The sequence below is a fragment of the Cebus imitator genome, unplaced genomic scaffold (assembly GCF_001604975.1).
Source record: "Cebus imitator isolate Cc_AM_T3 unplaced genomic scaffold, Cebus_imitator-1.0 Scaffold98, whole genome shotgun sequence".
NCBI lineage: Eukaryota > Metazoa > Chordata > Mammalia > Primates > Cebidae > Cebus > Cebus imitator.
The window spans coordinates 1,670,242-1,695,485 of NW_016107413.1; the positions used below are offsets into that span (position 1 = coordinate 1,670,242).

The 25,244-nt window shown below is 38.6% G+C and overlaps 1 protein-coding gene across 5 annotated transcripts in view; it reads left to right on the forward strand.

The window, feature by feature from the left end:
- CDK6 (cyclin dependent kinase 6) overlaps positions 1-19,151 on the forward strand; it is a 228,799-nt gene extending 209,648 nt beyond the window's left edge. For 4 of the 5 annotated variants that reach the window (XM_017536421.2, XM_017536423.2, XM_037741298.1 and 1 more), the window contains exons 6-8: positions 922-972; positions 5,882-6,017; positions 8,746-19,151. In XM_017536421.2, coding sequence (XP_017391910.1) covers positions 922-972; positions 5,882-6,017; positions 8,746-8,892 — 334 coding nt within the window. In that variant the 3' untranslated portion in view covers positions 8,893-19,151. Of the gene's footprint in view, positions 1-921; positions 973-1,084; positions 1,114-5,881; positions 6,018-8,745 lie in introns of those variants that run through there. The other variant, XM_037741300.1, reaches the window with a different exon arrangement.
- The last annotated feature ends 6,093 nt before the right edge of the window (positions 19,152-25,244 follow it).

Below are 25,244 nucleotides of genomic sequence, written 5' to 3' on the forward strand. Positions count from 1 at the left end.
TAAAAAAAAAAAAAAGAAAAAGAAAAAGAAATATACTGAATAATAAGCTACAAATATTTTTAATATATTAATGTTGAAAAATTACCCATTTATGGCATTTGTTGAGGAAGGAGTTAGGGAACATTTACTTGTGTATCATAGGTATATGGAAAATCAAATAAAATATTTAGTAACTGTGTGTCTGTCAGAGTAAAGCTCTATGGCAGAGATTTACAGGGAAACCTAAAGAAGTCTCTCCCTCATGGGGCTACTTGATCTTCTTGGGGAAATGCCAGAAATGTCACAAAATGACCTTTTTAAATTGCCAGTTAAACGCTCAATGTAGACAAGGAAGGCTGTGTGTTCAAAGTGAGCACAATAGCCCCTAAAGCCCAGAGTTAAGATTTAGAACTTGTAATGGTTAGCTGCCATAATATTGGGAGGAAGGAAAGTGGTATAATTAGAAAAATAGACCCAGAGGTAGTTCACTACAGCATTGGGGACAAATGGAAGGAGAGAGACCCACAAGGAAGTACTCTGATAGTGGAGTAGTATGGAAACTTCTGAGAAGTTTCAAAGAATCCCACCTATTCGTGGTTCGAGAATAGGACAGTGGTATGTTCCACCCTATCACAAAGTTAAGCAGATCTTTGAAACCTAGAACTGAATTTAACAGTAGCACTGTTGTTACAATGACTGCAAATAGAATACCCGTGATTGTAAAACAGAATTCATGTACCACCAGGTATTCATGAAAGATCCTTAACCATAAGTGAAATGCAGGGAAAACCTTCACTTACCAAAGGAAAAATGTCTCTATTTTTCACTCCTTCCTAACCCGTAAAGAATATTTTGCTTCCTGTTAAACAATCATAATGGCAAATACGATTAAAATGTAATCTGAGAACGTTTCTTGTTTAAAATGTGTCTTTATTCTTTTAGGCCTCTTTTTCGTGGAAGTTCAGATGTCGATCAACTAGGAAAAATCTTGGAGTAAGTAATAACTGTAATTTTACATCAGTGTTCGTAGCATTAAAACATTTACAGTGGCTTTCCCTGACGTTCATATCATATGTTTATCTCTTGTGTTTCTTACTTCAAGCAGCTGCTGCAGACAGCGTTACTATTTGTGTGGTGAGTGGAGACATGGTAGAAACGCTGTTTTATGCAGAGCCCTAACTGCTCTGCTCTGCTAGCTTGTATGTTGCTTGTGTGGTGGATCTTTTTGCTGCTTCTCTTTCTTCGCGTGGCTGAGCTCCAGCTCTTTAGTTCAAACACGTCTGCTTGTGATCATTTCAAATGCAGCCACCATCAGAGATGGGACCCCTGGTGGCCAAGTACCCATCCCATCCTTGTCCAGTGAGCTTCCTGTCCCCACTGAGTATCCTCGGTCACCCAGGTTGGTTCTGCATTGTTTTGTTTTCCTGGGCCAGGGATGGTTTGCTACACATCTCATTTTTCTTTGGAGCACCAAAATAGGAAATGAAAACCCTAAGTCTTTGGCAAAATAACTCAGCAACTTTGAGAAAGTCATTTAAAACACCCTGTGAAGGGCTTACACAGTGCCTGGCACATAGGTAAGCGCTTTAAAAATGATCTCTGTTATTGTTATTATTAGAGTTCATCATTAATTATTTAACCTTTTTGTTCCTTAACTTCATCTGAGAAATGAAACTCTGACTTGAATTCTCCATAAGATCCTTTCTTGTGCTCTTTGGTTTCAGTTACATAGCTCCTTGATGATCTATGTAGTTTCATTCATGTCTGCATGTTCATGCATGTAAGGGCATGTATGTATTCATGTTTCTAGAATGTAACTGGGGCACTTGTCACAAAGCATGCAGTATGGCATCCTTTTTTGGGCTTTTGGGTTTGTGAGGCCCATCAGAATTGGAGTGGAGTTTTCAGCACCTTCAATTGGTAAAAAGAAAAAGAAAAAAAAGAAGGAGTGGAGTAGGAAGAAGGTGGGAGTTCTAGACGAAAAATAGCCCTAATCATTGGTCTGTGACATTTTATAGAAATCTCGGTGATTTTTGTGAAATTTGAAGTCTGTAAGATTCTTTAAAAAAAAAAAAGCACCCCCAAAGAACAGAATTGCATTTCAGCACCATCTGCTCAAGCATGACTGCTTAAAACAGTTAATAAAACTGGAACCTGATTTTGTTCCTTTGGTGACTAGAAGCAGCTAGACTTCTGTTAGTGCCAGTGCTACTGCTGAGTCAGAACCTAATAGCTTTAAGGCCTGAATAACATTTGCTAGTTTTTTATGCTTGGGGCTTCCTGGGTCCAGGGCAGCTGATGCTACTGCTCCTACTACTGACTACTCTGTACTGTGGATACATTCAACACAAAGCCTCCATGTTACCCTGCTTCTGAATGGCAAGTTCTTTAATCACTCAGTGATAAACTCCCATCTGTTTTCCCCCATGACTGTTGAATATATTTTGTGTGCATGTGATCTTAAAGAAGAAACCAGGGAAATCAGACATACTGGTGACCTTCTGTTAAAAGGAAAGAGAATCTTGACTGAAGTCAGCTTGCCAGGCCTTGAAGGCCATCACCTTCTTTCCCTTATTTATACTACCTGACAGTTGTGTCTACCTCCGGCACTGATGTCTGCTATCTTGTTAACATTGTTAGTGCCCCCTTAGTACATGAGGCCGATGAAATGGATGAGAAGGAACATTTGATCGGCATGTTTGACTTGCTTCCAAGGAAAACCCAGTTCTACTTTTGGCAATGGCCTGACATCATAGGTTGCCAACAGAAAAGAAGCTGTAGAGGTCTATGGTTTGTGCCTTTAGATTTTACTTTGTGGTTTCTGGCATTGTTTCATCAAAATTATGTTCTATTTCCTTTGAATGCATTACTTTGCCAGAGTAGAGGGACAATGCTGCACCCTAGTGTCACTACTGGAGTATTTGAAAAAATATTTCTGTCTCCACCATCACTGCCATTTATAGATTTTTGTGCCCTGTCGGGCTTGCCAGTGTAAATGTCAACTTTTAAGGCTTATATTCAGCTATTCAAATAGTGGAATTAAATGCAAGCATTTTTTAATGGACCTATCAGAATTTCACAACAAAAACATGGGCCATAAAAGTTCATAGTAGACATAAAACCAAATTTTTTTAAGGAAAGCCTTAAAAAAAATTCACTTTTTTTTTTCTTTTTTTTTTTTGAGACAAGGTCTTGCTCTGTTGTCCAGGCTGGAATGCAGTGGCGCGATCTTGGTTCACTGAAGCCTTGGCCTCCCAAGCTCGGGTAATCCTCCTATCTCAGCCTCCCAAGTAGCTGGGACTATGGGCACAGGACACCATGGCTGGCTAATTTTTGTAGTTTTTGTAGAGACGAGCCTTCACCATGTTGCCCAGGCTGGTCTTGAACTCCTGGGCTCAAGTGATCCTCCTGCCTCAGCCTCCTAAACTGCTAGGATTATAGGCATGAGCCACCCGCCTGGCCCATGTTCACATACTCTTAAAGGAAAACATTTTTATGTTTAGGAGGATTTAAGCCTTCAAGTAATAGCAAGTATTAAAAGTGAAACAATAGTTTTAGCCTGTGACATCTTAGAGCATTTTTAAGAACAATGTCATAGTTAACTGGAAATAAAATATTGGAATAGAACTGAGCTCACTCTGGACTCTGTGACTGAACTCGCTATCTGTGACTTTGTCAGTTCATTTTATTCCTCATTCTCAGTTTCCCTGTCTATAAAATGAGACTAATACACCAGACCTATATGTCTTAGGAGATTGTTACAGGAATCAGAGGAGGGGATAGACTTAAAGTTTTATATATATATAAATTGTTATGTGTTTGTTTAAAATTTTATATAAATTTGTCTAGAGTCGTGTGTATATATACATACATACATGCAGAGACGTACTATTTGCTGAAGGCTTTTGGCTTTCAGTTGATCATATGCTTGCAAGATTTAATTCAATGTAGATATATTCAAAGCCACAAATAAAAAGATTTTAAATATTTCTAGGAGTTGTTATTAATATAATCAATTTCTAGGTGACTGGTGAATATACACAAAAATATTGATATACGGAGAGCTAAAAACTAAAAAGGAATGAAAGAAAATGTTTAAATATGTCTAACAAACATCCTTCCTTCCCTCCTCTACCCTGTCCCATTGTATCCAGACACTTAACACGTGCATTTGTTTTCATAATTAATAGTGGTATTTTTGTTTTTTTCTTTTGACTTCTATTGTAGACCTTACTATTGGACAAATCTATATATTGCTCATTGTCGTTTCTGCTTATTGGTTCTAGTAAATATGTCCATGAGTCTGTCTTTGCCTCAATAATGTAGCTCTCTCAGTATGCCTGATAGAGGCAGAATTACAGTGTCTTCCCCAGACACCCAGGCAGAGAAGCAGTGGTGACAGGGGTATCTGCTCTTCCCAGCTGAAGTCTATAGCCTGGGTTCTGTGTAGCTGAGGGAAGAGGATGAAGTCCTGTAAATGTTGAGACCTGTACTACGTCTTCCTACAATCCAGAAGCACATTCATAAAAACACCTCTTCCTGGACCTTAGTCCCAGCAAATATAGGCCAAGCAGAAGACCCTAATGTTGGCCAGTGCAATTTCTAACTGTAGTTAAAATTATTTGGTCCAGCATTTGAATAGCTATATGTCCTATCCATTAAACTATGGAGTTTTTTTTTTTAGTTCAGAGTTATGCAGTGTTTGTGAGAAATAATTCGCTGCATCCTCTGATTTTCTCTGTCAAACCTACTTATGACCTATATGTAAACTACAAATAATATCCATATAATGTATAAGTTATGTAAGCCCATTGACCTATTAATATTTTTAAAGAATCTTAAGTCGTACATAAATAGGATATAAGCAGTTCATATTTTAAGTGTGGTAGTGATGTATTTTCTATGCATCTTGGATTAAAAACATTTTCTAATTATAATAATTGACAATGTATTGATTGATATTGACTATGTGTGATGTGTATCAGGTTAATAGCTATGCTATGTACTTTATAAATGTATGTATTACTATAAATTTCAGTAAAATATAGCTGATCCTCATTACAACTGTAAGTTATTATCATTGTATACATAAAGACACTAAGGGTCATAGATGTTTAGTAATTTGTCCTTACCTGCCAGTAAATGGCAGATCCAAGATTTGAACCCAAGTCTGCCTATTTCCAAAGCCTGAGCTTTTTATCATTTGCTATTCTTTCCATATTTCTGATCCCAGAATAGTTTTCCGGGGAAATATAAGTAATAGCCTTTTAATTTATTGTTTGTTCACTTTGGAATACCACAAACTTTCATAAAATAGTGTTTGTTTAATGCAGGACTAACACACCTTTTAGCTTCATTTTTCCTTCTGATTCTAATGTATATACTTAATAATTGAGGAATTATTCTTTAACCAAAAATGCAACCAAATTGATACATTAATAAACCATGTTGGACAAGCATCATAAAACCATGTCAATACCGGGGTGTTCCATCAAAACACAAAAAGCATTATTGGGCATAAAGGAAAATGTATATGGGTATGGATGTCTCCTTTGAATACAGTAAGTCCTGCTTTGTCACTAAGTCACAGCTTACTGCCTGGTAATATATTTTCTGTTTCCACATCATCCCTTACATTTAGTATCTGCTACCAGAGCAATCTCTTATTTCCTCCCAGTGAGTTTTATAATTCTTCCATGAGATTACCTTTTACCTCATACCTCATGACCATATTGCAGTAGGACAGAGCTAAACAGAGACCCTGCCAGTCATAAAGTGAAGGTCTCCTGGGACTCTGTCCCCCCATGGCTGCCCCTTAGGTTTTGCCTTTCTCTGGAAATTGATGAGAAAACAGCTTCTGCGTAGTAGCCAATGCTCATGTCCATGTGTGGTTCTTTTGTAGCGTAATTGGACTCCCAGGAGAAGAAGACTGGCCTAGAGATGTTGCCCTTCCCAGGCAGGCTTTTCATGCAAAATCTGCCCAACCAATTGAGAAGTTTGTGACAGATATCGATGAACTAGGCAAAGACCTACTTCTGGTAAGTTTTTGTAATGCCAAGCTGGTCTGCACTGTGCCAATGAGACACCTGCCCTACTCAGACTGGGTGGTGGGCACAAATATCAGTTCAGTAGCTGCTGTAGGCATCACATGCCACAGTCACATGGGACAGGAGGCAACTCCCTCCAGAGGTTTCATTTTTACACTTACAGCAGCTGGTGGCTTTTGGATTCTGATCCACATTTTTTTAAATCTGCCATCTTTGAATGTTTATTTCAGTGCAGCTTTAGAAGCCTCACAATTCACTTGAACATATGTTTCTTTAGAAGTAAATATTATGTTTCCTTGCTTACAGTTTCATGCTGCCTTAAGCAATTTGTTTGTCATTTTAATGTGCCTTTTCTTAAACATCCACAACTTTGGGGAGATGTTTTTCCAAAAGAACTATATAACAATACTTCTTCTATTACTGATTCATTTAACTCACTGAAAATAAGGACTTCTGTGCTCTGTTTGAGACTCAGACTCATAATACTTAACCATATACATAATTTCCTGTACTTGGAGGCTAGAACAATAGGTAGAAGAGTGTACCTATTGGGCTGATCTTGATGTCTGAAACCCAATGAGTAATGAGTGTATCTTTTACCTCCTGAATTAACAGCCTTTGACATCTGCTTCTGCCTGTGGGTAAAGTACAGGTTTTCTCCATGTGTCTCATTCTGGGGCCCATTCCAGAGAGGCAGCAGCTCCCTGGGGCATGTTTTTCTCATGATAGAAGGTGGATGTTCCAGAAGGGCCAGCAGAAGTATACAATGCCCCCAAAGGCCCATACTTGGGAGAAGCATCTGCCACTCTGCCCATGTTCCATTGGCCAAAGCAAGTTCCATGCCTAAGGCCAACTTTAGTGGAGGAAAGGATGCTTCCCCTATGGTGAGAGGGGAGAGAAAAAAGAGAATATTTACTAAAAGTTATCTGATCTACCCTAGTATCCAACTCTTGACTAAGTTGTGATTCCAGAAGTTCATTTTATAAGTAAACTATTTGGCAATTAAATTAAATTTTCTTCCAAAAACGATATTATTAACACAAGGTTTTTGAATTAATTCTCAAGCCAGCAACCTTGTTTCTGAAGTAGAGCAATAATAGAACTTAAACACCTTTATTTAACTGTATTTTTATAGGACAAAATGTATTAGGACTTCCAACTTGAGATTCTCCCGGATCCCCACACTTGGCTAAGGCATTTGCCTTCTCTCCACCCTCTTCCCAGCTTTAAGCCATCAATGTAGCTGTGAGGAAAGGGCTTCTTCTCACATAATCCTCTAGAGACACGTCTCTGTATCATAAACATATTCCCACAGCTCTATTCTCTTCTTTCCTATGTCCTGGAGATTGAATTAACTGTTTCCTTTTCTAACGCCACTAATTTTCTTCTTGGACTCTCGGAAAAGAGAACTCAGGCTCAAGAATTTTGCCCCTGCTTTCCCATCCTTTGGGAATTCAGCCTTTGCAAAGCTTTTCTGGAGATGTTTATTGCTGTTAGAGACAGTTGGAACCATTCTGCAAACAAGCTGTTTCTTCTACATGCCCCTTTTAGCTCTTGGTGTTCAGAAGATCCTGTAGGGAGGCTAACCACCATGGACTGATGGGGAGCTCAGGATAAATCAGATTTCAGAGGACCCAAAAATTTGCCTGAAATTACATGTGGAACTTTCTGTTTGTATTTGTTTTACTAGGTCAGTAGCTTTCAGTAGAATATAAAAGAGGTCCCTAATCCAGTCGGACCCTGACTAGCACTGTGAGCAGCAGTCCTATTAATATCATGGTTATGCAGACCTCTTAAGTGGAAGAGGTCTTCCGTTAACCATGATAACATGAAGTCTGTAAATTACATAGATGACTGGAATGCATAGACATTTCGTGTACTCAGTTCACTTTAGGATGGAGAAGGCCTGTTACATGTGAGTTCCTGGGGCAATGAAGAGGTCGTACTCATCATTAATTAGTGTTTGCCACCTGCTAGGCACCCAGCAGGAGGTGTTGATGGAAGGAGTGGAAGAAGATTTGAGGAACAAGATTACCTGAGGCAGGGGTGGAAATGAGACTGAGATTAGGGACACATTCGGACTAATTTAGGTATGGACAGTTTGGGAATAGAGATTGTTGCCACTGCAAAGGTTTTCCTTTCTCTCCTTTCACCTTCTACCTTAGTAGCCCAGCCAAACTGCCCAAACCACTTGACCAGGACCAGGAGCCTATTATGTGCAGCCACCAGCTCGTTCACCTTTGGTAACCCTACACTTGAGCTGTCTGTGTGGAATAGCATTTAGTGACTCAAACCGAATCTAATGGTCTCCTGGGAGAGCTACTGCTAGCCATGTGGCACCTTGATATGAATTAGAAGGAAGACATCCCTGTCTCTGCGTGATGTAGCCTTGGGACAGGGTAAGAAGTTACGTTGAAGTCTCCGAATGTAACACTAAGTTTGCTAGCACTGTAAGTATTACTAAATAAAGTTATTTGCATACTTTAATGGCTTAGAGAGAAATTCTGCGCAAGAAACAGTCCATAGGCACCTAAAGGGTCTTCTTCTGAGGGGCATTTTATACATTAGGGATATATATGAGTACCGTCTCTATATTAGTTAGTGTCTCTTTAAATAAATATTCATTCCCAGTCTAGATGCACTTAACACATGGTAGTGAATAAAGGGGATAACTCTGTAAGTACAGTATATCAACCAATTATTTTTTTCTTTATTACAGAAGTGTTTGACATTTAACCCAGCCAAAAGAATATCTGCCTACAGCGCCCTGTCTCACCCATACTTCCAGGACCTGGAGAGGTGCAGAGAAAACCTGGATTCCCACCTGCCTCCCAGCCAGAACACCTCGGAGATGAATACAGCCTGAGGTTTCAGCAGCTGCCTTAAGCTGATCCTGCAGAAAACACCCTTGGTGGCTTCTGGGTCCCCCTAAGCAAGCCCTACAGAGCTGTGGAGGATTGCTGTCTGGAGGCCTTCCAGCTGCTGTCTTCTGGACAGGCTCTGCTTCTCCAAGGAAACCGCCTAGTTTACTGTTTTGAAATCAATGCAAGAGTGATTGCAGCTTTATGTTCGTTTGTTTGTTTGTTTGTCTGTTTGTTTCAAGAACCTGGAAAAATTCCAGAAGAAGAGAAGCTGCTGACCAATTGTGCTGCCATTTCATTTTTCTAACCTTGAATGCTGCCAGTGTGGAGTGGGTAATCCAGGCACAGCTGAGTTATGATGTAATCTCTCTGCAGCTGCCGGGCCTGATTTGGTACTTTTGAGAGAGAGAGTGTGTGTGTGTGTGTGTGTGTGAGAGAGAGAGAGAGAGAGAGAGAGAGAGAATGATTCTGTGATCTCTTAAAGTGTTACAAGAATAATTGAATTTTAAAGACTCAAGGTGACCGGTAAATAACAGTCATTTGTTCACTGAAGGTGATTCACCAAAATGGTATTCTCAAATTAGAAAGTAAAGCCCATGTCCTCAGCATTTCTTTTCTGGCCAAAAGCAGTAAATTTGCTAGCAGTAAAAGATGAAGTTTTATATACACAGCAAAAAGGATAAAAAATTCTAGTATATTTTAAGAGACGTGCATGCATTCTATTTAGTCTTCAAAATGCTGAATTTACTTATTGTAAGTCTGTTTTAACCTTCTATATGATAATCGTGCTTCATTATTTCTTTTGAAAAATACCCTATAAGCTTTTTATTACTTGCTATAGATTTAGGGAGTGTACCTCAGATAGGTTAAAAAAAAAAGTAGGCTTTATTTCCTAGTTTGAAATTCCTTTATTCCCTTTACCTTTTTTTTTTTTTTCCCTCGGTGGTTGTTGTTGCTGTTGTTGTTATTTGGTTTTTGTTTTTAGGAATTTGTCAGAAATTCTTTCCTGTTTTGGTTTGGAGAATAGTTCTCACTCTAACTAAAGACAGGAGTGGCCTTTACATTTTCCTCATCTATTACACTGTACTTTCTGCCACACACTGCCTTGATGGCAGAGTATCCATCATGTCTGTCTCCCAGCTTCTGAAATATATTGCTACCATTGTATAACTAATAACAGGTTGCTTAAGCTGTTCCCATGCACCACCTGTTAGCTTGCTTTCAATGAACCTTTCATAAGTTCGCAGTCTCAGATTATGGTTTATGGCCTCAATTCTGCAAACCTAACGGGGTCCCATATGTTCTCCCTCTAATGCAGTCCTTCTACCTGGTGTTCACTTTTGTTACCTAAATAATGAGTAGCATCTTGTTTTGTTTTATCACCAGCACATAAATTGCTATAAACTGTTACTTTGTGTTTTACATTTTTATAGAAGATATTGTCGGTGTCTTTATCTGAGGGTATGTCTTTAGCCATGTTTTAGGGGTATATTACTCTATCAAATGATCTTTCTCCATCCCCCAGGCTGTGCTTGTTTCTAGTGCCTTGTGCTTACTCCTGCTCTTTACAGAGCCAGCCTGGCCTGGGCATTGTAAACAGCTTTTCCTTTTTCTCCTACTGTTTTCTCTACAGTCCTTTATATTTCACACCGTCTCTGCCTTATAAGTGGTTTAGTGCTCAGTTGGCTCTAGTAACCAGAAGACATAGAAAGTATCTTTTGGGAAATTTAGCCACCTGTGCTTTCTGACTGAAGCTCAGAGTGCATGTAACAGTTAGATCATGTTTAGAGTTAGGATTTTCAAAGAATGGTTGTTGCGGCACTCAGAAAATAATTCAGATGATATTTATGCATTATCAAGTTGTACTGAATTCTTTGCAGCTTAATATGTTATATGACTATCTTGAACAAAAGAAAAAACTAGATGTTTCTCCTGAAGAGCTTTGGGGGTTAGGAACTATTCTTTTTTAATTGCTATATTGTTTAACATTGTTCTAATTCAGTAGCTTAAGAACAGGAAATTGTTTTCTAAAGGAAGATAGTAAAGAAGATGGGCCATACACATGTTTTCTACTTCCATTGTGACAACATTGATTACGTGTTGTCAGTACTATAAATGCTTGAGATATAATGAATCCACAGCATTCAAGGTCACAGCATTCAAGGTCAGGTCTACTCGAAGTCTCACATGGAAAAGTGAATTCTGCCTTTCCTTTGATTGAGGGTCAGAATACAAAGACATTTTTGCTGGGGCCTAGAAATTGAATTTTAAAACTCACTGCACTGATTCATCCTGAGCTTTTTGGTTAGTATTCATGGCTAGAGTGAACATAGCTTTAGTTTTTGCTGTTGTAAAAGTGTTTTCATAAGTTCACTCAAGAAAAATGCAGCTGTTCTGAACTGGAATTTTTCAGCATTCTTTAGAATTTTAAATGAGTAGAGAGCTCAACTTTTATATCTAGCATCTGCTTTTGTCTCATTTCTAGGCAGTGCTTGTAAAGAAAAATTAAAGCACCAACATTCTGGCATTCAATTGTTGGTAAATTATCTTCTGATGACACAGAAGGAAAGGGCATCTCTCAGCCTGTCCGAACTTTGTAAGAATCTGTCCCCAGCTCTTGCATCATTGTAGTTATTGCATTTGAGTGAATACTCTCTTGATTTATGTATTTTATGTCCAGATTCGCCATTTCTGAAATCCAGATCCAACACAAATTGCCATTAGGGCATTTTGAAGCGGATAGTAGAGTAAGAACTTAGTGACTACAGCTTATTCTTCTGGAACATATGGTTTCAAACATCTTTGCCAAAAGCTAGGCAGTGGTTAACTGAAAAGGGCATACTGCCCCAAGGTTACACTGAAGCAGCTCATAACAAGTAAAAATATTGTGACAGATTTGAAATCATGTTTGAATTTCACAGTAGGACCAGTACAAGGATGTGCCTGCTAGTTTCTGTTTGATATTTGGTTCTGGTGGCCGAGACATTTTGGGAACTGTTGCATAGGGTGGAATCAAAACAACCTACATATAAAAAGGAAAACAGAGAAACCTGTCCATTTAGCTTTCATAAGAAATCCCACGGCAAAGGGTAATAAATAGGACCTAATCTTAAAAACAATTTCCAAACATAAGAACCCAATGGGTTAGAGCCTCCCACTTTGTCCCTTCTTTGAAGTGGATGGGAACTCAAGGTGCAAAGAACCTGTTTTGGAAGAAAGCTTGGGGCCATTTCAGCCCCCTGTATTCTCATGATTTTCTCTTAGGAAGCAAACTGTGAATGTTAATTTAGCCCCAGGCGACTTACTAAAAATAGTTCAAAATTATTCACCTAAGAATAGAATCTCAACGTTGTGTTAAATAAAAATGAAAGCTTTAGAATGCACAAGATGTTTCTATCTCAAAGAAAACATGTTTCTTTTCTATAAAGAAATTTATAGTTTGACTCCAGAATGTGGTACTATCCGTCTTGATGAGAAAACTCTTAAATAGTACCAAACATTTTGAATTTCAAATTATGCATTTAAAGTGAGTGTTTAAGAAACTGTAGCTGCTTCCTTTAAAAGTGGTGCCTATTAAAGTCAGTAATGGCAATTATTGTTCCATTGTGGAAATCAAATTACGTAAGCTTCCTAATATCATAAACATATTAAAATTCTGTCTTAAAAATTGCTTTTCTTTTAAGTGACAATTTCACTACTCTTATGATAAGCACATGAGAGTGTCTCACATTTTCCAAAAGCAGGCTTTAATTGCATAATTGGGTCTAGGAAAAAATAATGTTAAAAGTTAACATGCCACCATAATTACTTAATTATGTTAGTATAGAAACTGCAGAATATTTACCTTGGAAAGAAAATATTGAAATATTATTATAAACTCTTAGATATTTATATAATTCAAAAGAATGCATGTTTCACATTGTGACAGAAAAAGGTGTTATACGATTTCTAAGGCTTTAAAAATTATAAAACAGTGGGCAATAGATAAAGGAAATTCTGGAGAAAATGAAAGTATTTAAAGGGTAGTTTCAAAGCTATATATATTTTGAAGGTTATATTCTTTATGAACAAATTCTTATGAAAAATTCTTTATGAAAAAAAGTATAAGAATTTATATTAAGGTCATCTGGCAACTGTGGGATTAATATGGTCAAAAACAAATTTTATGAAGAAACTGTTCCAAGCAAACGAAATCATCTGTACTTTTTTTCTCATTTCGAGGGAAGAGGCAGCCACGTGAAGCAATACTTCTTGCACATGCCTAAGAATGTTCATTGAAAAAATAAAAATAAATTTTTAAAAGGCATATGTTTCCTATGCCACCAATACTTTTGAAAAATTGTGAACATTACTACCCAAAACCATTTATCATGTCCATTAAGTACATTTGGGTATATAATTAGGAAGATATTTACGTGTTCCTTCTCCACAGTGGAAAAACTTATTGAGGCTACCAAAGCCTGCCAAAAAATGTAAGTCCTCAGAATAATTACAAATGCTGTTTTCCTCAAAAGCATAAGAAACTAGCATTTTCATTTCTTACTGGCTTCCTTTCTATATCAATGCAATTCACAACCCAATTTTAATACATAACTATATCTCAAGCATTTCTATCTTGTACTTTTTCAGAAAATAAACCAAAAATAGTCCTTTGGCCTCTCTATCTTCTGACCTTTGTAAGCAACAGAAATGTAGAAACAGAAGGGATCCAATTTGTAAATGTTTTTTCTTGACTAGTCTTTCTGGGGATTTTTGTTTATTTTCTTAATGAAGTACCAATCAGCTCTTCAAAATGTTTTCTATTTCTTAGCATTCCTAGGAAGTTATAACATTTAGATAAATGAGTAGAAGTGGATTTCCTTCAACATATTGTTACCTTGTCTAGCCTTAGGAAGGAAACAGGAACCACCTGAAAATAAATACAGGCTCTTTTCGAGCATCTATTGAAATACTATTACAGTAATTTGAAGTTAATATGGTAGGAAAGGAAGGTGGCTTTCTTGCAAAAGTCTTTCTAAAAATTTACACTGTCCTAAGAGATGAGCTTTCTTGTTTTATTCCAGTATATTCCACAAGATGACACTCTTAGAGAAAAACAAATTCGATGAAGACTAAAGAGCTACTTCTAAAAGAGATTTCATTTTAACTTTATTTTTCTGCACATATTTAACTGTTTCCTAGCATTTGTTTTTTGGGATAATAGTCTCTATAATTTTCTGTAACTTCATTATTTTACTTGTTATCTAGGTTCTGAACAATTGTCTGCAAATCAATTGTGCTTAAGGATGCATAATACACTCATTTTGACCATTTAAGTAAAGAAAGCCTAGTCATGTCATTTAGTCAAGAAACATTTTTTGAGGTACCTAATTACCTTACTTTTCTAAAGTAAAATAGGCTTTCTTACTAAAAAGGCAGCCCTCATCTGTCAACAGGATAGTTTCATTAGAAGTATAAAACTCCTTTGATGGCCCCAGTTATAACATTCATACCCTCTCTGCTGCTTTTATATTCCCTAGCATCGTGGCCTTTCAACACTGATTAAATTTTAAAATCCTAATTTAAAGATCAGATGAGCAAAATAACACATCAGTAATTCGGTAGACAAAACTTTTGTCTGAAGAATTGCTATATTGAAACAGAGCCCTAAAATACCAAAAGACCTTGTGATTCTTTTACATTTGTGTAATCACAAATGTAAATTCATAAGAAGCTCTAATTTTTAAAAAAAAAAGTCTATGAACATAACAACTTAGGAGTGTGTCTACTTATGTATTTTCTTCACTTTTGAAGTTTTTTGGCAACTTTATACAGAGATTTGTTTAAATTCACAAGTCTACTTAAGGACTCCTTATCCCCCAAATGATTAAGTTAATTTTAGAAGTCACCTTCCTCACAACAGTGTCACTTGAAATTTAGTAGGGAAGGACATTGCAGTGTTTTTCAGTTTCCTTAGCATAGCACCACAGAAAGCAGATTATTCCTTCTGAGTGGCGGACACTCGACGGTGCCTGCCCAACTTTCCTCCAGAGTGACAAGCAAACGAGTCTCAGTAATTCATACTGAACCAAAGTGCCACATATACTAGAGGCAGCCAGATCACAGAGAAATCCCCCCGCCTCATTTGCCCCTCTGCTCCCAAGAACTAGAATCCAGTTAAAGCCCCTATATGAAAGGCCGAATTTCACCCCCGGGTTTGTTATCAGTGGCCAGTCTTAACTCTATTTGCTCGTGTTCAAAACTTGACTCCCACTTGAAAGCCTTCCGGGTGCGCTGCCTCGTGGCCCCGCCCCTCTGGCAGGAGAGTGGCAGTGGGCGTGGCCGGCTGGGGCCTCGCCTCCCGCTCACCTACTGGGGTCTGAAATGATGTGCGGCTCTGCGGGCTGCTGTCCGAGGTCAGAGTGCCCTGCTGCTGTCTCAGAGGCACCTGTTCTGCAAATATTAGGAAGAAAAATATCCCTAGAAGCAAACGGGTGTCTTCTGTGCATGTACAACACAATTTTCCGAAAGTTCGGGTAAAAAGAGATGCTGTAGCAGCTGCTCTGTGCGAAGCTGTCTACCCCGCATCTCTCAGGCGCTAAGCTCAGTTTTGTTTTCTGTTTTTTGTTTTTTGGTTTTTTTTTTTTAAGAAAAGATGTATACTTGCAGGTAAGATTTTTTTTTTATTTTTTCATTTTCCATCATTCTACATATGTGATAGGATAGTGAAAGATATGCCTGGAAAAGTTTTTTTTTTTTTTTTTTTTTTTGAAAAGGTGTTTATTTTCTTTTTTGTCTTCAGTTGGCAAAAGCTCCTAATTCTTTAGCTGTCAGTTTCTTTTCTTTTCTTTGTTAGGTAATTAAAGGTATGTGAACATATTATCTCGTGTAGCAGGGGTTTTCATGTTGAGAGGAATCTTCTGTGTGGCTTTGGTCACACAAAGCTTTCTCAATTTTAGGAGTTTGGATTGTCAAATGTAGGTTTTTCTCAAAGGGGACATATAACTGTACAGATTGACTGCCAAGAACTATGACTATAGCACTAATCAGCAAACGTCGAGCCACACAACTATTTAATTTCTAACTCTCTGTGGTTCCTAGCCAAATTCCGTTGATGTGCTTAAGTTAAAGTTCTGAAGATGCCCGTTGTACCCTTACTTGAAAGTTTCTAATCTTAAGTTTTATGAAATGCAATAATATGTGTCAACTAGCAATATTTCTGTGATCACCAGCAACTCTCAGTTTGACCTTAAAGTCTGAATAATGAAACAGATTCCAGCGGTAGTACATTTCTTGTACCTCCCAGTGCCTGGTATATCTTTTCATTCTGATCTTGTATTTGCAACAATATATACATGTATCTCATAGTTCCTTTTTATTCATTTGTTTTCCTATTACCTATAGTAAATATATTAGTTAGTACATGGAACTTATAGCATCAGCTACCCCCAGGAACAGCACCTCACAGGCAGAGAATATTTTTCAAGTTGTTCTACATTTGCATAAATTATTTCTATTATTATTCATGTATATTATTTATTTCTGAATCACACTAGTCCTGTGAAAGTACAACTGAAGGCAGAAAGTGTTAGAACTTGCATTTAACGTTCATTGTCATGGTCTTGATGGAGCTAAGAAAGTAAAAATTAGACTAAGCCCCCAAATAAGCTGCATGCATTTTTAACATTATCAGTAGGTTTGAATCTATAGATGTAGTATTTTGGGTATCTAGGTGTTTTATCATTAAGTAAAGGAATTAAAATAAAGTACTTTGTAGTTGTTTTTATTAAGTATGCATATAGTAGAGTGTGAAAATACAGCAGAAATAAAAACTAAAGGTAGAAAAGCATTTCAGATATGTCTTAATTTAGGAACTGTGCCAGGTGGCTCTCGGAGTACATGCCAGGCAGAGAGTGGTGCCTAGGTGGTGCCTCCTCTTGTCTGGCCTCATGAAGAAGCTTCCTTCACGTGATTTGTGCCCTCGTAGGTGTCATGTGCAGTAGTGGGAACAGGCAGTACTGTTGAGAGGAGAGCAGTGTGAGAGTTTTTCTGTAGAAGCAGAACTGTCAGCTTGTGCCTTGAGGCTTACAGAACGTGTCAGATGGAGAAGTCCAAGTTTCCATGCTTCAGGCAACTTGGCTGTGTACAGAAGCAATCCTTGGTAATAAAAAGCAAGGATTGCCTGTATAATAACCGACAAAGTTATTATAACAACCAGCAATTCCCAATGCCTCAAAAGCTTGTTGCATTTTTTGGGTATTTGAGGTTTTGATCTGAAGGTTAAAGGGCAAGTGTTTGGTATAGAAAAGCAGTATGTGTTAAGAAAAGAACAATATTGGTTCCCATAGAGTGCAAATTAGAACTAGAGAGTTTTATAGGATTATCATTGTGAGATGTGTTAAAGTAGGTTTTCACTGTAAAATGTATTAGTGTTTCTGCATTGCCATAGGGCCTGGTTAAAGCTTTCTACTAGGTTTCAGGAACCTTACTGTGTCACATACAGTAAGCTTTTTTCCTTCTGACTTATGATAGAAAGTGTTTTGAAAGTAAAAAAAAAAAAAAAATTCTTAATTTGGAAATTTTGACTTGTTAATTTCTGTGTTTGAAATCACAGTTCTAGAAATGTAGAAATTAGGTATATCAGATACTAATCTAGGCCGTGTGAACCAGCCCAAGATGACCAACATCCCCACACTTCTGCATCCCCGTCCCCTGCATCTCTTCCTCTCTACCACTAAAGTGCTCCCTGCCACCATCCTGGCCTGTCCACATGGTGCTCTCCATCCTCCTCCACACCAAGGACCACAGCTGTGCCTGTCTAGGCCTGGCCACCACTCCCAACTTGACCTTGGCTAGCCAGGTTCATCAAGAGATGGTTCCTGATGCTGGGCACAGACTTTGCTCATGGCACCCATTAGAAATGCCTCTAGCATCTTTGTATGCATCTTGATTTTTAAGCCAAGTCATTGTACAGAGCATTCAGTTTTGGCTGTGGTACCAAGAGAAAAACTAAACAGAAATATAAACCATATTCCAGGCTGCTGTTTTCTCTCCATCTACAGGCCATACTTTTACTGTATTTCTTCATACTTGAAACTCATTCTGCTATTTTCATATCAGGGTACAGACTTATAAGGGTGCATGTTCCTTAAAGGTGCATAATTATTCTCATTCCGTTTGCTTATATTGCTACAGAATGCTCTGTTTTGGTGCTTTGAGTTCTGCAGACCCAAGAAGCAGTATGGAAATTCACTGCCTGGAACACAGTCTTATAAGAATGTTGGCAGGCGACTTGGTATCAGATGTTACTTCTCTTTTATCTGTACACAAGATTGAGAGTTACCACACTGGCCTGTCAGGTCCACCCTGTGGGTACAGCACAGCTCTCTGAAAGCAAGGACCTTCCTACCTATTCTAATGTTTTTGCCCACTAAGAAAAATGGCCTCAGGTATAGACGTAGCAAGAGGGGAAGGGCTGTCTCACTCTAGCAACCATCCCTCCATTCCACACAGAAAGCCCTCTTGAAGCAAAAGAATAAGAAAGAAAGAAAGCTTATCTCTAAGGCGACTGTCTTTAGAGTGCTCTGAGCTAAGTGTTCTTGCACCCTTCCCAAGAGGCAGATGAAAATACAGGCCAGTTTATCTAGACCCTTCTCATCTGAGGGGGAGAATAGAAAAGAAGGTAAATATGTAATGTAAAATATGTCAGTCAAGGACCACCAAAACTTTTGTTACATACCCTATCATTAAAAATGTGTTTTTAAAAGTAGCTCAAGTAAGGGATGCTTTATGACCCTGGGTTTCTGAAGTCAGATAGCCATTCTTGCCTGCCCCATACTCTGATTTATTGGGAGAGGGAGAACTACAGTAGTGTTTCTGTTGCAGTGGCAAAGGTAACATGTCAGAAAATTCAGAGGGCTGCATACCAATAATCCTTTGGAAACTGGATGTCTTACTGGGTGCTAGAATGCAAATTTAGGTATTTATTGTGAGATGGTGAAATTCATTGTTTTTTTCAAAAATTGGTGTTGAAATATCATTATCCAACGTGTTCACTTATGTGAAAGTTAAATTGAATGAAGCAAAAAGAGAAAATAGTTTGTATTTTGTCATGCCTTTTGTAATTCTTACAATAAAAATATTGGTAGCAAATAAAAATAATAAATAATTTAAAACTGCTTTCTGGAGATGAATTACTCTCCTGGCTGTTTCCTTTTTCACTTGAATGTAAAGTGAATATAACTGTAGTGAGTAACAGTTCACTAAATTGCAAGTTTTAACAGAATGTTTTTTTTTTTTTTATGTTTTTGTTTTTTCTTTTTTGCTTCTTATTTGTAACCTGGCCATGTGGTAGAATGTGTTTTAAACTTTTACGTTAAGAGACTCCTTTTCAGGCTTCCAGTGTTTAAAAAGTAAATAGCAGCTAAGTGACCTTAGAACTCATTCAGCAATTGGTTGGGCATGGTGGCTCATGCCCTTTTTTTTTTTTTTTAAGACAGAGTCTCACTCTGTCGCCCAGGCTGGAGTGCAGTGGCATGATCTTGGCTCACTGCAACCTCTGCCTCTCGGGTTAAAGAGATTCTCCTGCCTCACTCTCCTGAGTAGCTGGGATTATAGGCGCATACCACCATGCCCGGCTAGTTTTTGTAGTTTTAGTAGAGTTGGGGTTTCACCATGTTGGTCTGGCTGGTCTGGAACTCCTAACCTCATGATCCACCCGCCTTGGCCTCCTAAAGTGCTGGGATTAAAGCCATGAGCCTGATTGGGCACAGTGATTCACACCTGTAATCCCAGCACTTTGGGAGGCCAAAGCAGGCAGGTCACAAGGTCAGGAGTTCGAGACCAGCCTGGCCAACATGGTGAAACCATGTCTCTACTAACAATACATTTAAAGTAGCCAGGCGTGGGACACTCCCCTGTAATCCCAGCTACTCAGGAAACTGAAGCAGGAGAATATTTCAACCTGGAAGGCAGAGATTGCAGTGAGCTGAGATCGTGCCACTGTACTCCCACGTGGGCGACAGAGCGAGACTCCGTCTCAAAAAAAAAAACTCAACAATCATGCATTGCTTAATGACTGGGATACAGTCGGAGAGATACGCCGTTAGGGGATTTCATCACTGTGAGAACATCATAGATTGTATTTACACAAACTTAGGTGGTATAGCCTACTACACACCTAGGCTAGATGCTATAGCCTGTGGCTCCTAGGCTACAAACCTGTGTAGTACTGAATACTCTAGGCAAATTGTAATACACTGGTAAGTATTTGTGTATCTAAATATAGAAAAGGTACAGTCAAATTATGGTATAAAAGATAAAAAATGGTATACCTGCATCGGGCACGTACCATGAACAGAGCTTTCAGGACTGGAAGTTTCTCTGGATAAGTCAGTGAATGGTGAGTGAATGTGAAGACCTAGGCCATTACACTACTGTAGACTTTATAAACACTATACACCTAGCCCACACTACATTTATTTTAAGTTTTTTATTCCATAATAAACCTTAGCTTACTGTAAATTTTTTAGATTATAAACTTTAATTTTTTTAACTTTTTGCCTTTTTTTTTTTTTTTTGAGACAGGATCTCACTCTGTCACCCAGGCTGGAGTGCAATGGCACGATCATGGCTCACTGCAGCCTCCACCTCCCAGGCTGAAGCTATCCTCCTACTTCAGTCCTCTGCCTCCAAGTGGCTGGGACTTCAAGGGCATGATTGACTCTTTTATAACAACACTTTATTTTTAAACACAAACACATTGCCCAGCTATACAAAAATAATTTATAAGATTTTTTTCTATTTTTAATTTTTTTAAACTGTTTCATTAAAAACTAAGATGCAAACATGCATATTAGCCTTGGCCTTCACAGGGTCAGGTTTATCAATATTATTATCTTCTACCTCCATATCTTGTCCCATGGGAAGGACTTCAGGGGCAATAACACACATAGAGCTGTCATCTCCTATGATGGTGCCTTCTGAAATACCTCCTGAAGGACCTGCCTTGGGCTGTTTTGCAGTTAACTTTTTTTTTTTTTTTGAGACAGAGTTTTGCTCTTGTTGCCCATGCTGGAGTGCAATGGCACAATCTCAACCTCCGCCTCCCAGGTTCAAGAGATTCTCCTGCTTCAGCCTCCAGAGTAGCTGGGATTACAGGTATGCGCCACCACACCCTGCTAATTTTGTATTTTTAGTAGAGATGGGGTTTCTCCATGTTGGTCAGGCTGGTCTTGAACTCCCAACCTCAGGTGATCCTCCCACCTCAGCCTCCCAAAGTGCTGGGATTACAGGCAGGAGCCAGCAGGCCCAATCCAGTTAACTTTTTTTTATAAGAAGAGAAGTACACCCTATAGCAATGATTAAAAGTATAGTATAGTAAATGCATAAATCAGTAACAGCCATTTATCATTATCATCACAAACGTGAATAATGCGTTACACTGTGACATCACTAGGCAATAGTAATTTTTCAGCTCCATTGTAATCTTACCAGGCCACCGTTATATATGCAGTTCATCATTATGCAGTGCATGACTATTTATTGAACCCTCATTAGTTTACTATGTTTAAGCACTGAAGTTACAAAAATGAGTAAGGCAATGGGCAGTCCTTTCAGAAGCTTACAGGAAAGAAAAGAGGCTGTGAAAAAGGTTTGTATAACTCATTGCTAATCACCTGGAGATGAGCAAAGGAGTTTTATGGAAATCATGCTTGATGGGACTCAAAAACAAAGAGCAATGTTTTCCAGTTTCACAAGGAGAAGTACTTTGCCCATGGAGAGGCCAGTAGTTTTATGAAAGAGCAGGCAGGGAGGGTCAGGAGGCTGGCGAGACTGTGCCTGGGACAGTGGCCTTCAAAATATCTGGATCATAACCTAGAGAGAGAAATAGAACCTGCCAGCATGAGCTAGTACACACACACATTCACACACACATATGTTGAATAATTTTCTTTGAAACTGTGTACAAACAACTCCTTTGATTATCTCTGCTATTTGGTACTCACTTAGGACCACATTGCATTAAAAAAAGCCTTGTAGCCTTTTGCCATTGATTTTACCCTCTGGAATGTCATCCCAATTTACATTTTCCGTTCTCTAGGGAAGAAGTTCTTATGGTGGGGATGGCCATAAGACCATATTTGTTCAAACTTACATTTTACAAAATGATGCCATGTGGTCCACACATTCTCTTCTAATTTATCTTCTACTCTGAAAATGACTAGTGACTAATGCTGATTTCGCAATTGCACGAATAGGCCATGAATTACAGTTTGAAAATGATTGATAAAGGAGGAGAGTTTGTGAAGGAGAGTCAGAAGGTAAGGTCATATATGCCATGTAAAGGAGCTTGAAACCACAGAAGGACCTTAAAGAAGATTAATTCTGTTAACCTTTGTTCAACTATTTATTTACTGAAGGCAGAAAGAGGAATAGATCAAGCAGCTCCTGAGACAGTACACAATAAATCAAAAGGGAGATCATCACCACTGATACAAATATTCCTCTCTTTGTATATAATAGCGGGTATACTATATTTAAATTGAACTTCCAGAATTCCCTAGAAGCTCCCACTAGCACTTGCCCTTATTTTTTTATAGGTCCTAAATTGCATTTACATTTTATTTATTTATTTATTTTTGAGACAGGATCGATTTCTGTCACGTAGGCTAAAGTGCAGTGGCATGATCTCAGCCCCCAGGTATCTGGGACTACGGGCAGGCACCACCACTCCTGGCTAACCATTATTATTATTATTATTATTATTATTATTTTATATAATTTGTAGAGACAGGGTCTATGTTGCCCAGGCTGGTATCAAATTCATGGGCTCAAGTGATCCTTCCACCTCGGCCTCCCAAAGTTCTGGCATGAACCACCATACCCAGTCCTGCATTTAAATGTTAAAAAGGAAATATTCATGAGAAGTAATATAAAGGGTCAAGAATTTGATCTTTATTAAGATACTGAAAACTTGCGGTTTATTACGGGGTCAGTCATAATGATACATGTTTCCACAAACTAGGCATTTACAACCAGGTTTGACTAGACCGTTTTCTTTATTATTACTATTGTTTTTCTTTTGAGACAGAGTTTCGCTCTTGTTGCCCAGGCTGGAGCACAATAGTGCAATCTTGGCTCACCGCAACCTCTGCCTCCCAGGTACAAGCAATTCTCCCGTCTCAGCCTCCCAAGTACCTAGGATTATAGGCATGCACCACTACACCTGGCTAATTTTTTTGTAGTTAGTAGAGACTGGTTTTCACCACATTAGTTAGATGGGTAGTGAACTCCTGACCTCAGGTGATCCACCCGTCTTGGCCTCCCAAAGTGCTGGGATTAGAGGTGTATACCACCGTGCCCGGCTGACTGGACCATCTTCTTTGAAGCTATGTATGAACAGCTCCTTCAGTTATCTCTGTGTTACTCACTCAGAACCTACTATACACTACATTAAGAACCTAGTAGCCGTTTGCCACTGATTTTGCCCTTTGGAATGTCAGCTCAATTTGCACCTCTTGTTCTCTAGGGAAACACTCCTAATGGTAAGGACAGGTCCCAGGAGGCCACATTTGTTCTGCAATGTGGTGAAACCCAGTCTCTACTAAAAATACGAAAATTAGCCAGGCATGGTGGCATACACTTGTAATCGCAGCTGCTTGGGAGGTTGATGCAGGAGGGTCACTTCAACCCAGGAGGCACCACTGTACTCTAGCCTGGGTGACAGGGCAAAACTCTGTGGAACAGAATGCAAAATTTAGATTCTTAAGACAATTTATTTCTACTTACACAGAATTATTTTTAAATAAACCCATTTTTATAAAAATGAAAAAATAATACAGATAACTTCAAAGATATTATTTGACTTTAATAATAGCATTGGAGGACACCGCTTGATACAATTCCCTCTCCTGTGGAAAATTTTGAGAAGCACCACAACAACCAGGAGAACACATTAGCTCCTGGTTGGAATGAGGCCTGTTGTTCTAAATGCTATACCTCCCCTGGTCTCTAGGCTTCTTCACTGGCAAATGATATCTATTCTGTGATAAAGAAAGTCAAGTTTACCCATATTCACTGGATGTCTACAATGGGTCTTGGCTTTCAAAAAGCATCTGATACAAGGAGGCAGAAGTATCAAGAGGCACCCAGTAGTTCATTGGTTCAACAGTGATGGTTTGTAATAATAGACCCTCCCTTCCTGCTCCTTGGATTGCATTGCGATACAATGTTATTTAACTGTGAGTGCAGCAAAAATAGCACCCTGGAGGAGAAGGGAAGCAATTAACAACCAGTGAACTCCCCTAGTGCCAATTCTGGTACATGCCATACAAATTTTCTTCTTTCCAGTCATTCTTACCTCCAAGTGAGAATAAGTAGATGGTGTGGTCAGCCCCCAAAAACTTCTGAAATAAAGTTGTGTATAAACACATAGGAAAGAAATACCAATGCATGCTGTAGGGTCTAGTGGTGCCTAAACAGAAGAGTGGTTCAATAGTATTGAATGAATAAGTGAATGAATTTTCAGTGGCCAAGTGACTGAAATGTAACTGCTGAAATAAAATGATCATATACTTACTGCAAAATATTTAATACAAAAACTACCAAGAAAATAATTAATATTACCTGAAACCCTACCACCTAGAGAAAATCACTGCTAATATTTTCATTAATAATTTCTAGACACCTAGCTTTATATAGATACATGTAAGATACAGGAATAAAATTTTACACTATGATGATGGGCTGGCTGTACACCCCATTCAAGAACTTGTGTTTTGAGGATTGTGTGCTTTACAGATCTTGGACAATTTGTCATGGCAATACATATAAATGTATATCAATATCTCTTATAGTTGAATAGTGAGCCATTGCGTAAATGTACTATAGTTTACTTACCCAGCCCTGCTTTTTTACCGTTAGAAACAATGCTTCTAAGAAGGGTGCGGTGGCTCATGCCTCTAATCCCAGCACTTTGGGAGGCCAAGCCCAGGGATTTGAGACCAGCCTGAGCAACATGGTAAAACTCTGTAGCCAGGCACAGTGGCATGGACCTGTAGTCCCAGCTACTCCTGAGACTGAGGTGGGAGGATGGCTTGAGCCAGGGAAGTCCAAGTAGTGAGACATCATTGTGCCGCTGCACTCCAGCCTGGGTGGCAGAGTGAGACTCAGTCTCAAAAAGAAAAAAAAAAGAACAATGCTTCTAAGGGCAGTACTGTGCATGCATTTATTTGCATATGGCAGCAGTCGCTTTAAGTCATCTCATCACTGGAAACTCATACACTCATTCATTCAACGCTTAATGAACTGTTCCAGTCACCAGCAAACCCTAGAAATACAGCAGTGAACAAAACAAGGTGCTTGCTCTCATGGAGCT